General features: G+C 43.7%; 2 protein-coding genes across 2 annotated transcripts; both read left to right on the plus strand.

Moving 5' to 3' along the window:
* The first annotated feature begins 125 nt into the window (after positions 1-125).
* Positions 126-6,370, plus strand: creb3l3l (cAMP responsive element binding protein 3-like 3 like). The gene is made up of 10 exons (XM_053421161.1): positions 126-277; positions 2,083-2,223; positions 2,343-2,736; positions 2,915-3,027; positions 3,244-3,336; positions 3,582-3,688; positions 4,055-4,123; positions 4,226-4,310; positions 4,437-4,530; positions 4,725-6,370. The coding sequence occupies exons 2-10, from the start codon at positions 2,083-2,085 to the stop codon at positions 5,111-5,113; spliced, it is 1,485 nt and encodes a 494-aa protein (XP_053277136.1). The 5' UTR covers positions 126-277; the 3' UTR covers positions 5,114-6,370.
* A 3,220-nt stretch (positions 6,371-9,590) lies between these two features.
* Positions 9,591-11,349, plus strand: gadd45ga (growth arrest and DNA-damage-inducible, gamma a). Its single transcript, XM_053421620.1, has 4 exons — positions 9,591-9,750; positions 9,883-9,984; positions 10,099-10,309; positions 10,521-11,349. The coding sequence occupies exons 1-4, from the start codon at positions 9,698-9,700 to the stop codon at positions 10,632-10,634; spliced, it is 480 nt and encodes a 159-aa protein (XP_053277595.1). The 5' UTR covers positions 9,591-9,697; the 3' UTR covers positions 10,635-11,349.
* The last annotated feature ends 1,531 nt before the right edge of the window (positions 11,350-12,880 follow it).

Here is a 12,880-nt window from a genome sequence, read left to right on the forward strand (position 1 = left end):
TGATTATATAAAATAACATCAATAAATACATCCATGCCAGGGCAGGAAGCAGGCCAATCAGCAGGCTAATCAGCAGGCCAAACAGCGCTGCACTACATTTCCCAGAAGCCTCTTAAGAAGTTCACGTACAGATATCCGGCTTGACGCGATGACGCATTTTTTGCCTCGTTGGAAGGTGGTTTTGGAGGAAGTGCAGTGACAGCAGCCGAGGGGAAGAAACGCCACACACTCCGATTCACCAGTCAGTCGATGGTTTCCAGTCTCCTCACAGTGAACGGTAAGAGAAACGACTCTTCGAACGTCAAGTGTGTGTAATGTTTTTAAAAGTGTGTTTTAAAGGGACTGGGGGCCACGCCCTCTTTAAACAAAGATCCTCACAGGATTATTGATACGCGGCCTAAACACGCCTCCTCCTGTCAGCCTGTCAACTCAATAATATGCTTATCTTTTATCTTTACATCTTGTTAAATGAGATTTTAAAACAGCTTGTATCTTCTATAAGAGCTGCTGCTAACAATAGGCCTCTCCGTGTGTCTCAGCGTGGACATGCTGCAGGACAACTGTCTTCCTGCAGGACAATAGAGACACAAGACACAGAGATGCCTCCGTGTGTGTGTTTGCTTTTTTCTTGTTTCTACGCTGAAACACACGCAACATGAATCCAGTCGTTTCCTGCTTTTAAACTCGAGATCCGCCGCGTTATTTGTTTTGACTTCGTGTATCTGTTACAAAGATGTGGGGGCGGGGCCCACTATGAGATGAGGTCATGATGTCCGCGTGGCAATGATGCAATGTGAGGATGTTTACATGGCACTTTGCTCGACGTGTTATTAAACCTCTTGACAGCGGAAGTCTCATCTGCCACACTTAAGATATCAGGGAGGCAAAGGTCATTGAACGCCTCACGGTCCAAACAGCACCCAGCTCTCATCCACATGTACCTGCAGGCTCTAGTTATACATATATATATTTACCTGCATACCTTCATACATTTACATTATATTGTATTCTATTGTGAATTTATATCCATCTTTTTGAAGTTGCACTATATATCATATATTGTGTTTTTAGTTGTCTAAGGTGAATTTATACCCATTTATAGGATTTTGTACTATTCTGTACCATATGTTCCTGTGAGTGTTCATACAGTCTAATCTGCACATATTTCTTTAGTCTAGTGCACAAATACAGTTTTACATCCTGTGCCACTGCACTTTACTTAAGTACATATCTATACATACAATATTTCTGTGGTGAGAGATGTTTATTATGTGCATAGTCTTTTTTATTTTTATTTTCACTCTCTTGTCTAAGTCATACTGACTCGTCTGTGAATTCCCCCATTGTTGGATCATTAATGTTTCATCTTATCTTGTCTTATCTAACATCAATTAATTTCTTTGACTTAAAATAACGAAAATAACTATGTTATAGCATTTCGGGTTCTTAGATTTTTAAACTGTGACTAAACAATGTTTAGTCACAGCTGAGGTTGATAATTGGAACTATTGATAAGCTGTCACATGGTAGTCTCTGGAGTTATTCAACTTCATCTCAGTCAGCTACAGCTGTTCGTTTGCTTCCTTTTAACTGTGAAGCTGTAACTAATGATTGTTTCCAATATCAAACTGTGGTTTGTTTTCCAAAATCTCGTTTTGAGTCCGAGAAAACACGATACAACAAAATATTTAATATGTAAATTTTCACTACTTTCTAATTTTCTAAAAATTTTGGTAAGAATTTGAGCATGTTAAATCCCTCAAAAAGCCAATTAACTTGCCTGAAAAAAAAAAAAAAAGAATAATCCTCATAATTTCAATAAGGCCTATCACTGTCTCCTACTGTTCGGGCCCTAATAAAGAAAATATTTCTTCTGTAAAATATTGACATAAAACCACATATTTTCTATGTTGTTTTTACGGTAAAATAAAAGTTTTTTGTTTCATTGCATATCGGCAAACAGAGACCTTGATACCGATATTTCTGTCAAAGGCTCCTATTGGCAACATAGATTAATAAATATTGAACAGATATTTACCTCTAATGTTGAACTTAATGTGAATGCTGCTCTGTTTACTACAGATGTCAGTCACTAAGGAGCTTCCAACCATGGATGGAGCAGATCTGCTGGGGCTACTGTTCCAAGATGGAGAGGACGGATCTACGGAGCCCTTCTTCCCTTATGGAAACGGGCTCATCGAATCCTGGCTGTCTGAACAAGATGTAAGATGATTTCCCCAAAAAAGATGCATAAACTTAGGATAAAGTTAGCTGGGTATAACTGTAATACGGAGCTCACCTGTTGTGTGTTTCATATATAAATACTGTTTTTGGTCCCTCAGATGCTGACAGGTATGGACACTGAAGACTTTCTGTCCAGCTTGTTGGAGGAAGAAGACAACATGGGGACCCTCTGTCCCTCTCATTCTCCCCTGGGCAGCGACAGCGGCATTTCTGATGACAGCAGTACTGTAGTTGGAAACACCAATCTTCCAGGATGCCCGAGTCCCAACAACAGCGATAGTGACGTTGTGCCCAGCCCCAGTTACTCACAGCCCAGTCCAGTTCCCTCGGACCCTGCCCTGGTCCCTGGAGAGGTGCACACGGAGAGCACGGAGGCCGTAACAGTCCAGTCAGATCACTGCTACTCTCTGCTGCAGAGCGAGGGGAAGGACATGGATGCCCTGCAGAGTGTGAGGGCAGAGAGGCCAGATACAGATGTCTTCATTGATCTGGGTATGTGGACCTTAAACAAACAAAATTCATCTCATTAATGGAAATCCCCTCAGAAAACCTGTATTAGGGATTTAGAGATTTTGTGGGGGTTGATGTAATAAATGGAGACACTTAACTTTGAGGTGGCAGTTCCAAAAAGATCAAAATCGTTTATTTAAAATGTTCTTTCTTCTGGCAGACGACCTGGTGACCGAGGAAATGGAGATGGAGGAGGACATCACCAGCGAGCTGCCCTGCACTTTGTCCATGGAGGACTCAACAGAGGATTCCATGCTGCTCAACACAGACGAGGTCAGTTTCTCTCACAAATTTAAACCAGATTAAAAATAATATTTTAACAAAGAGCTAAAGAAAGTAACATGCAACTTTTTAAATCTTTTTATTGTTGCTTAAGCAGCTTTGCTTCAATGCCACACATGCCGGTATTTTTTCCTGATATTGCCACAAATGGGTGAGAGACGTATGCACAGCTTCTTCTTTTTGCAAATGGTTGTTTTCTCCCTTCAGTTTCAGTTCGAAGACATTGTTCTCACTGAGGAGGAGAAGCGGCTTCTGGCGAAAGAGGGAGCCTCCCTCCCCACACACATGCCTCTCACAAAGGTAACGGATGCACTTCATGTCTTTTTTCCCACTGAGCTGATGTATTGTTGTTCGCCTTTTATCGTTTGAACATACCTGATTGTTCCTGTTTCTGCATTTCTCCCCTCACACCCTGTGTTTGCTAAATAAATATGAACAATTGATTTAGTCTTTCTGTGGCTTAGCTGCGAAAGGCTCTTATACAATCGTTGTCATCTGTCACGTTAAAACATTCTGCTGAGAGCCTCTTCCTCTCTGTGTCACAGGCAGAGGAGAGGACCTTGAAGAGGGTCAGGAGGAAGATCCGCAACAAGCAGTCTGCTCAGGAGAGCCGCAAGAAGAAGAAGGTGTATGTCGATGGACTGGAAAACAGGTGAGAGGAGGTTTTCTGCAAATCAGGAATTATTTCCTAAATATTAAAACATAGATGCATACGCTTCGACATCTGTTCCTAAGTTGGGTGTCAAATATTCCTTGGAGCTTTAAGTATATTCTCCTGTTCAGTTACACGCCAGGGACCCATTCTTTGTATATTTAATAATCTCTTGAGGTCAATATGATGGCCTTTCCAAGTATTTACTGTGGGAAGTATTTAAAGTAGAAGCGAGCATCACTTTTGCCTGAATTGTTCCTTTTGACCATAGCAAAGATTTGTCATATGTCTTCATTTTACAAGTAAATTATAAAAGGATCAAATAAAGGATAGAAATCCTGACTGTTGAATATGTGCCTCCTGCAGGGTTGCCATCTGTACTGCACACAACCTGGAATTACAGAAGAAAGTCCAAATGCTCCACAAACAGAACATGTAAGTACAGACTGAGATATTTCGTCTGTATTCATTTTAAATAATACAAATCTAGTGTTTCTGTCGACAGCTGTGACAGTAGATGTCTCTTGGTTCTTGCAGCTCTTTGATAGAACAACTGAGGAAACTTCAGTCCATCGTGAAGATGTCCACCATGAAGGCCAGCACTACCAGCACCTGTGTTATGGTAAGTTTGTGGACACTATTCATTTCCCTTTAGTCACTTGATTATCATTTTTCTCATATTAAATATCGATTTCTCTGTAATGATGCTGTATTTCTTCCTCACTTCCTCGTGTGGTTTGCCTTCCAGGTTTTCCTGCTCTCTTTCTGTCTCATCATCTTCCCGTCAGTCAATCCGTTCGGTGGGAACACAGCAGAGAAGGAGATCTACACACCCACATCCAGTAAGTTACATCAGAATAGAATCTGTTTGTTGTTATTCAACCCTTCTTGCCATGACGTTTCCTCCAAACACCTAACTCGGTGTGTACAGCAGCGGATCCTTGTCAATGTAGTGTTGTTTTATCTCATGTGTAACCCATGATTCATGAATTTGAATGGCTCAGCCTTGTTAACCATTTCTCATTGGTTATTGCAGTCATCTCCCGAACCCTGCGCTCCGTTCCACAAGAAAGCACAGACGCCCTCTCCTACCTCGAGCCTGAAGAGGACGTGCTTCCCTTCGTGCCGCAGGCGGAGGTGGACAACGTGAACGCCATCTTCGCCATGAGTCAGAAGAACCACACCCCTGACTACCAAAGGGTGGAACAGCCCGAATCAGAGACCGGCGTCAACAGCAACTCCTCGGCAGACTTCCCCGCCCCTGCTCAGGCCGCGGAGATGAAGCCGGGTCCTGCTGGAGGATTAGGGTCTTTAGAGGAAGGAGCCATTGACGCGGTCATGCCGTCCGCCGATGCAAAGGATAACTGGATAGAGCGGAACCCGCCATCTGTCATAATACAGCAGCACCGCTCCGATGAGATGTAGTTGGGGGATATTTACCATTATAACCAGCAGAGGGAGCCATACTCCTAATGTTTTTGGTGGAAGAGGGAATCTTATTCTTACAAAAAGGAGGAAGGGGGAAAAAACATTAATCATAAAGACCTAGGATCAGTCTGTCCGTCCCTACTTTTCCCCTCTAGCAGCCTTCTCTTGTACTACTGTAACTTTAATTGCACTTTGTTCTGATTCTCTACCAATGATAAAACAGGAGAGAGATTCCAATGTTTCAGCAATTTAAACTACCTGAGGAATAAGCGACGCAGCAGACCTGTATTGCTGGAGGCTTCTTGCTAAACACAGAGGCCTCACTTTAGTCTCCAAACCAGTGGTGACGGCCAATATTTGTGAATTTGTCGGCAGTACAACAAAAAAATGTATAATGAAGCGGCAGAAGCTTATTTAAGAGAAGCATAACTTGATTCTTTAAATCATTCAACACGAAGGGTGCGAGTCGGTGCGTGAACCTGATCTGTTCCACCAGCTCTTAACGTGCTCTGCTTGATAATGACCCTGCCATCGTATTAGTCGTGAACATCCATTGCTTAGACTCAGACGGGCTGCTTGTTTCTCATGAAGCTCGATCAACTCGGTTGTTGGTCACCATAATGCTTAAAGCCATCGCAGCACATTTAGAAAACTTGTGAAGTTTGTTAGTTTTTCCCTTGTAACAAGGGCATCATGCACCTTTAGAAATTTGGAATGCTTATTTTTATTATTTTTTACATTCATGTACAGTGATTCAAGAAAAATGTTGTCTTTAAATTGTAGACACTGAACCGTTTGACCTCTTAACCCCAGTCCGCCCCTACAATCTCCTGTTTTACATCAAAGTACAGCTCTTATATTTTATGAACCTATCTGAAATACATTAGAACCGTCAGATTAAAAGGGGGTTTGATGTATATTTGCTCAGTAAATTGTGTTGCAGTAAAAAATATACAAAAAAATGTGATGACCTGTTCTGTCAGTGAGGCATTTTTGTCATTTTCTGTGTATTTATATCTTCGGTTACTGTCAGTGGTAAATGGAATCAAAAAGTATTGAAACTACTTTTTTTTTTAGTCGAGGTTGAGATTTTAAATGTTGCTCATGTTGAACAAATGCACTGACATTTGACGGTTAAAGAATGGAATGTAAATAAGCTTCATTGATTGTCGCTCTTCTGTACCTTTGAACTCTTTATGTATAAACATGTCTGGACATCTATGATAATAATAATAAACTTTTTATATATCTGAATGACTGTGGTTTTATAGATCAGCACATGGGTTGTTCCTCATTCAACTCTGCTCTGAAATTAGAATTTACAAAAGGTTACAGACTTTTTTAACTCCACTGCACAACAATTCTGATTTCTGTCTTAATGTAGAAATACATCTTCAATAGTCCGGCTGTGCTACTGTCCTGGGAGAGGGATGCTCCGCTTGTCTCTCCCTGAAGTTTCTGCATTTCTTTCGCCCATTAAAAGTCTTTGGGGGAGTCTTTCCTCACCCTAGTGGAAGGTCAAGGACAGGATGTTGCACCTTTCAGATGGTCGAGCCCTATGAGGCAAACTGTGATTGGCCGCTTTACAAATACATTTGTTGATTAATGGATACAGTGCCATTTGCAACAGGGAAATTTGTGCCTACAATCAAACCAGAAAACCACAGCTATAGTCAATGCAAAGAAACAATTTTAATTTAAACATTTATTAATTATTAGATGGTTATTCTCGTAGATAATCTGATGACTGCAATGTTAACTTGTAAAAGTCCCAAAACTTCCAGACAAGAACGGATTCATGCAGTTTCGTTTCTTTCTTTAAATTCTGTAACCTTTATGACAAATAACATCCCATTACATGTTAAGTAAATCTACCTGTGTGGTTAACAACGCGGTGTTCTGGGCATTTTCTCTGTATTACAGGCTTGTTAAATTCATATATTCTTAATTCTGCAACGTTAGAGATTTTTTTGTTTTTCACTCAAATTCACTTTGTATTCCCATTGCTCGCAAACAGCACTTGTCTGGCCGCAGACGTCCGCTCAGCTGTGGGGGAATAACAGCATGCAGGGACCGGGATGGTGACTCATGTGCGACGGTGGAATCATGAGTCACGAGCTTTTCAGACATGTTCCGACTCGTTCACGAGTGGGTGAAAGGTCGCTCCTTACATCACCAGCAGGTGGCGCTGCAGGTCCAGGTTTCTGATACTGAAAGGGCTTCACTCTGAGCAGGGGTGAGCAGGTGATCAGCATCTAACAGCCTCGTGCAAGGTGGGGTTAAAGGTCAAGTCGTCAACACGTGGGCACCTTCACTTGCCCTCAAGCAAATGTCACCGTGGTTCATTATTTTACTCATCGTCAGGGGGCTGCAAAGAAAACAACATTCAGCTGAAACCAATTCCAGTAAGAAGAAGTACCACTTTGTAGGTCTGTGTTTGTAGTGCAAAATGTTACACAACTTTTTAGGAGGTTTGATAATTTGTTTTTCGAATTGCAATTGGTGTGTGAACAGTGTTTGACCTCTGTATAATGATGCTGAATATAAACGTCTACAGTTCATCAGATAAGATACAATGTCATGATACGACCACTTGGTACAGGGGGGAGACGCACATCTGTCCGGCATCTGCTGTAGGACAGTGAATGGAAGTGCATGGGGTGACGAACACACACACACACACACAGAGGGAGAGACACACACAAACACACACACAGACACGCACGCACGCACATACACACACTCTCTCTTCATGAATGGGCTGGGGTGGGTGGCAGGTGGAGGACGTGGAGTATTGTTGTGACACAAAGTCCCTCTTGTCTTTTTCTCTCTTGCTGGAGGAGAAACGACGCGCCTCAAGACAAACAGGCAATTAAAGCATCCTTTTCAATGGATTAAGTGGCGTGTGCCGGTCACAAGCTGTGTTGGTCTCTCTCTCACACACACACTCACACACACACACCCCCACACACACACAAACACCTCCTCAGACACACTTCGCCCTCACTAAATCCCAAGTGGCCAAGTCTGGGTCAGGCAGTGCGGGCCGTCAGTTCTGTAACTCTCCCGGGGCACCACGTTGGGTAACAGGCTGGCAGAGCGCGCAGGCGTGCAGGTGAGCCACCAACGAGCCGTTTAACCGGGAGCTGAGACTTCAGGGAAAGTTTGGATGAGCTATAAATATCCCGGCAGTGATTCCCCAAAGCTGCTCGGGGAAGTCCAGGCCTGGAAACGATGCTTCCAGACTTCCTCATGGATTCATTTCCCCTCTGCTGTTTGTTATATATAGACGCTTCATTTTTGTTGTGTACTCATGTGCATATTCAGTTGCATGATCCTTTTATAGCTGGTGTGAAATGTATTGGTCTGTTATACCCTCTCTTTTTATAACAGTTATACAACCTACAAACAGAGGGCAGGCTTCCTGGCAGCCGGATCTCTGGTGAGGAGGTAAACAAGGTGGAAAAACCTCAAGCCCCAAACTCCGCCTGGAATTATTATACAATAGAGCCCATGAAATCATTATACGTGACGTGAAATGTTTTACATATATAACTGGTATAATTGGCTATACATAATGTGATTTTACATAATGCGCTACCACTACTTGCACAACTTCTGTAAGATGTACACCAACTATATCAAATCATATTACCTTTTTCCACCTGTGTGTTTCTTATCGTGAATTTCCCAGATTCATATACTTTTTTATATTTATATTTTATTGAATAATATTGTGAATTTATACTTTTGTATTTATGTACGTATGCATCTTTATATAATTGCACTACAAACAATATAGTATTTATGGGTTAAGGTATATTATGCCATGGTGAATCTACCATAGCATAGCATTTTATACTCATTCTTTATGTTTACCATACCTGCCTATATACTGTTTGTGCATACAGTATATATATGGATATGTGTATTTATATATCTCTTTACACAATCATCCTGTGCCACTGCACTTTACTCAAGTACATTTCTCTAAAAACAATAATTCCATAGTCACGGTGCACGTTGTACTCTTATTTATCTATTAATATATTTTTACATTTTTAATCTATTGCTCTTTTATCCTCTTGTCTACCTTATTCCTCTATCCTTTTGTTTTGTATCTTACAGGATGATTGCAGCATCCGAGGGTTCAAGAAGTCATAGTGTCACTATTTGCAATGACTGTACAAATACACAGTGAATGGGGACTTTTAGTTTTTGGACATGGTGATGTTGGATGTTGACGATGCAGGATCGACCGTGGAGGTGGGTGGAAGGAGGTGGGAGGGGGTTTCTTGAATTTTCTTGTAATCTCTCCCCACGTGGGGTTGTCAACAAGCCCCCGGTGGATCTGCCCCGCGGGGACTTTTGCTTTCCTCTGAAACCCACCGGCCGCAGCGAGCCAATGGCAGCAGGCGCGAGCAGGAAGAGTCCGCCCCTTGCCGAGAAACAACGCGGAGCTGCTATAAAGCCACCCACAGGCTGATCCGAGCTCAGAATAACACGAGACAGAGACTCTAGCAGACACGCAACCGCTCCTCTCTCATTCTACTCTCCGATCGCACTTGGATTATTCTAACTATGACTCTGGAAGAGATCCGCGGACAAGAGAACGCAATGGATAACGCAGATAGGTGAGTGTTTTACGCACGCAGAGTAATTTACGCACGGATTTATTGAGTCCACATTCTGGGATTGACGCTTTTAAATGTTTGAATGTTCCAATGCGCAGTGTTCTGATGGTGCGTGCTTTTTTCTGTCTGAAGGGTGCAAAGTGCAGGCGCAGCGCTGGAGGAGCTGCTCATCTCCGCCAAGAAGCAGGACTACCTGACAGTGGGAGTCTACGAATCTGCCAAAGTCATGAATGTGTAAGTCCAATTCACGAGTTTGACTCCGGTTCGCACTTTTGTACATTAATGACGTATGCGGATGAAGGGGAATGACTTGTTTTCTAACCGCGCTGCTCCTCTTGTTCCCTGCAGTGATCCAGACAGCGTGGCTTTCTGCGTGCTCGCCACGGATGAGGAGTACGAGTGCGACATCGCTCTCCAGATCCACTTCACCCTCATCCAGGCTTTCTGCTTCGACAACGACATCAACGTGGTGCGAGTCAACGACATCGCGCGCCTGGCCGACCTCGTGGGCGCCGACGGCACCGGCGAGCCCAAGGACGCGCACTGCATTCTTGTCACGGTACGTTCCCGGCAGTGAGAGCACACCCACACACACAGAGAAAGAGTCATTAAGGGACCTGGCAGCCAGTGATTCATGCACGAATCACTCCTCTGTCTGAGTTTTCTGTGCGCACGCTGCCAGGTTTCCTTCATGTCTGCATAGCTGGGTGTCTGGCTGAGTGTTGTCTGACTTCAAAATAGCTCATCCCTTTCCTTTGTTTTCATTCCAGAGCCCCAGTGCAAACCCATGGAAAGACCCCGCTCTGGACAAGCTGAGCCACTTCTGTGAGGAGAGCCGCAGCGCGTACGACTGGGTGCCCACCATCACCCTCCCAGAGCGCTGAAGCGACATCCCACTGACATGCTTCACGTGATGATGCAGATAAGAAAGTCAAGGAGCTGAGCCTCAGCTGATGGGCGACAAAAGCCTTCCTGCCTCACTTTTTCTGGGGATGAAGAGGCTGTGGTTGCAGACCCTCCCACAACCAGCACCCCTGCCAGAGTGCACCCTTGCAGACCAGTCTGGGTCGGCACATTGGTTCTGGATTATACCCTGAGGACTGGGGTGCGAGTTCAGGCGTCAGCCGTGGACCAGGTGTTCGTGGAGTGGACCGAAAGGTTGATGGACACTGAGAAGGAGTTGGATTGTACTGCACTGAGCAGGAAAAGAGGATGAGCCGTGACTCAGGTGCTGCCCTGAATCACAAGTAGATGGGGAAGTGAGCAGAGAAAGTCACGGAGAAGGAGACTGTAAGAAATGGACTCATGGAAGTTTGGAGCCTGCAGTGAATCTCATCCGAGAGGAAAGAGGAAGATGCTGGTCCTCAAGATGGTTTCAGAAAGTGTCTCAAAGGACTTGCACAGCTATCGGGATGTTCTTGGAATAAGCAGAGACTCTGTTTGCGAATCCTGATTTCAGCAGTGTCTGTACCTGGGACACTTTTATTAACGGACTATTGTTCTTACTTTGAAATATGCAGACGAAACCGATGCAATGTTAAATTTGAATTGTACTTCACTTTTGATGTTTTGTGAAATAAACACATGGAATCAATATCATCCTCTCTTGTCAGAAGCATTATTTCTCCTTTCCAGTGAAGCCTCACAGCAGAGCATGTCAGCAGGTCTAAAGTTAGCTAAGATGCAGCCGAGCGTGGGAAGTTGCAGCAGCTCGCACAGACGTAGACGTCTCAGGAAGTGTTGCCCGATATGGGCAAGGAAAGACTGAAGAGTGGGTGGCAACTGGAGAGTAAAGATGAAATGATAGGTACCTCTTTAGAAAGAGACTAAATAGATACAAAGGAAGAGTTATAAGAAAATGATTCTTGTGACATGTGCTGTTTCTCGGCAGTGACCTTTCACAACTCAGAGACCAGCTGCCTTTTGCGCCACAATCACTGCTGCCAGAATTGAGGCCGCGACAGGGGGGGGGTCGACCTGCAGGAAAGAGCTTTCTTTTGTTTTCTCTGCACTGGCAGCTGGGGGTAGATGTGCGTTTGCCATTGTTCAGTTATAGGTTTGTGCATTCAAGTGGAAAAGGGAGGGCTGTATTGTATTAATAACCTACTTTTGCTCAACTGTAAAACACTTGAGGTTTGACGTTACATATCAGAGCTGGGAAAGGCTCCGTGTTATAAATCCTGCAAAGGCTTAACAATGCATGCAAACCATCAGGCACAAGTTATGCATTTTGAATTCCTGCAGACATGTGCGCAGACAGCCACGTGTGCTCAGGCCGTAGAATGTAGACTGGAATAGAGGCTGAGCTGCAGCAGACTGATGGTCAGACGGATAGTCAGCGGCAGGTAAGGGGAAGTGTTGCGAATGTTGTGGTCGGCTGTGAGCTGAAGCTGACAGTAAAGAAAGCCCACATCAAAGGAAACGCAGACTTCAGTGGAAGCCGTCTCGATTTTCTTGGCAGCGACTCGGTCTCCAGCCAACCGACTGGTCATCCCCCTGCATGTGTGAACACACTCACAGTGTGAACAGGCACCTGTATATGCACATTTTTTACACACATGAATGCTCACAACCACACATGCACAAGAAAAGGAGGTGTCCCTCTGTGCCGGGACTGTTGCTCAGTGTTCTAAGAACAGAGGAAGCTTTACACAGGATTACAAAAAAGTAGTAGGGGAGTTGCAACAAAGGGACTTTCCATGAGCATTATAATCTGCACTAGTAGGCAGTGAGACATCAATGAAATATCAGGAAAATGTCTTGTAAAAATCACCAGTAAATTTCCCTGCCAGCTCAGAGGGAAGGTTAGAGCACAACACAATTAAGATGTGCATAATGCATACAACAGGGGATTTGAAGGAGTTAGTCTATGACAAACAAAGAGAAACAACGGAAGTGACCATTGTGTCCAAGCCGCTGCGTCTCAGGGGATAGAGAAGATCCTCGACTAACCAGAAGGTCAGTGGTTCGATCCCCGGTTTCCTCCATTAAGTGTACTGAAGAATCCTATATATATAAATATATTAATATAACATAAATATTGAAGCCCGAGTTGCTCCTGACTGATGTGTTGACAGTGTGTGGTATAGAATGCATGTTATGAATGTGTGTAAAAATGAGTGAATGTCAA

This window comes from Pleuronectes platessa, chromosome 4, assembly GCF_947347685.1.
Source record: "Pleuronectes platessa chromosome 4, fPlePla1.1, whole genome shotgun sequence".
NCBI lineage: Eukaryota > Metazoa > Chordata > Actinopteri > Pleuronectiformes > Pleuronectidae > Pleuronectes > Pleuronectes platessa.

Coding starts and splice junctions, on each gene's coding strand:
- gadd45ga (XM_053421620.1), top strand. CDS start 9,698: ATGACTCTGGAAGAGATCCGCGGACAAGAGAACGCAATGGATAACGCA. Junction 9,751..9,882: donor GCAATGGATAACGCAGATAG/GTGAGTGTTTTA, acceptor TTCTGTCTGAAG/GGTGCAAAGTGCAGGCGCAG. Junction 10,310..10,520: donor CGCACTGCATTCTTGTCACG/GTACGTTCCCGG, acceptor TTTTCATTCCAG/AGCCCCAGTGCAAACCCATG.
- creb3l3l (XM_053421161.1), top strand. CDS start 2,083: ATGTCAGTCACTAAGGAGCTTCCAACCATGGATGGAGCAGATCTGCTG. Junction 3,028..3,243: donor TGCTGCTCAACACAGACGAG/GTCAGTTTCTCT, acceptor TTCTCCCTTCAG/TTTCAGTTCGAAGACATTGT. Junction 3,337..3,581: donor CACACATGCCTCTCACAAAG/GTAACGGATGCA, acceptor TCTGTGTCACAG/GCAGAGGAGAGGACCTTGAA.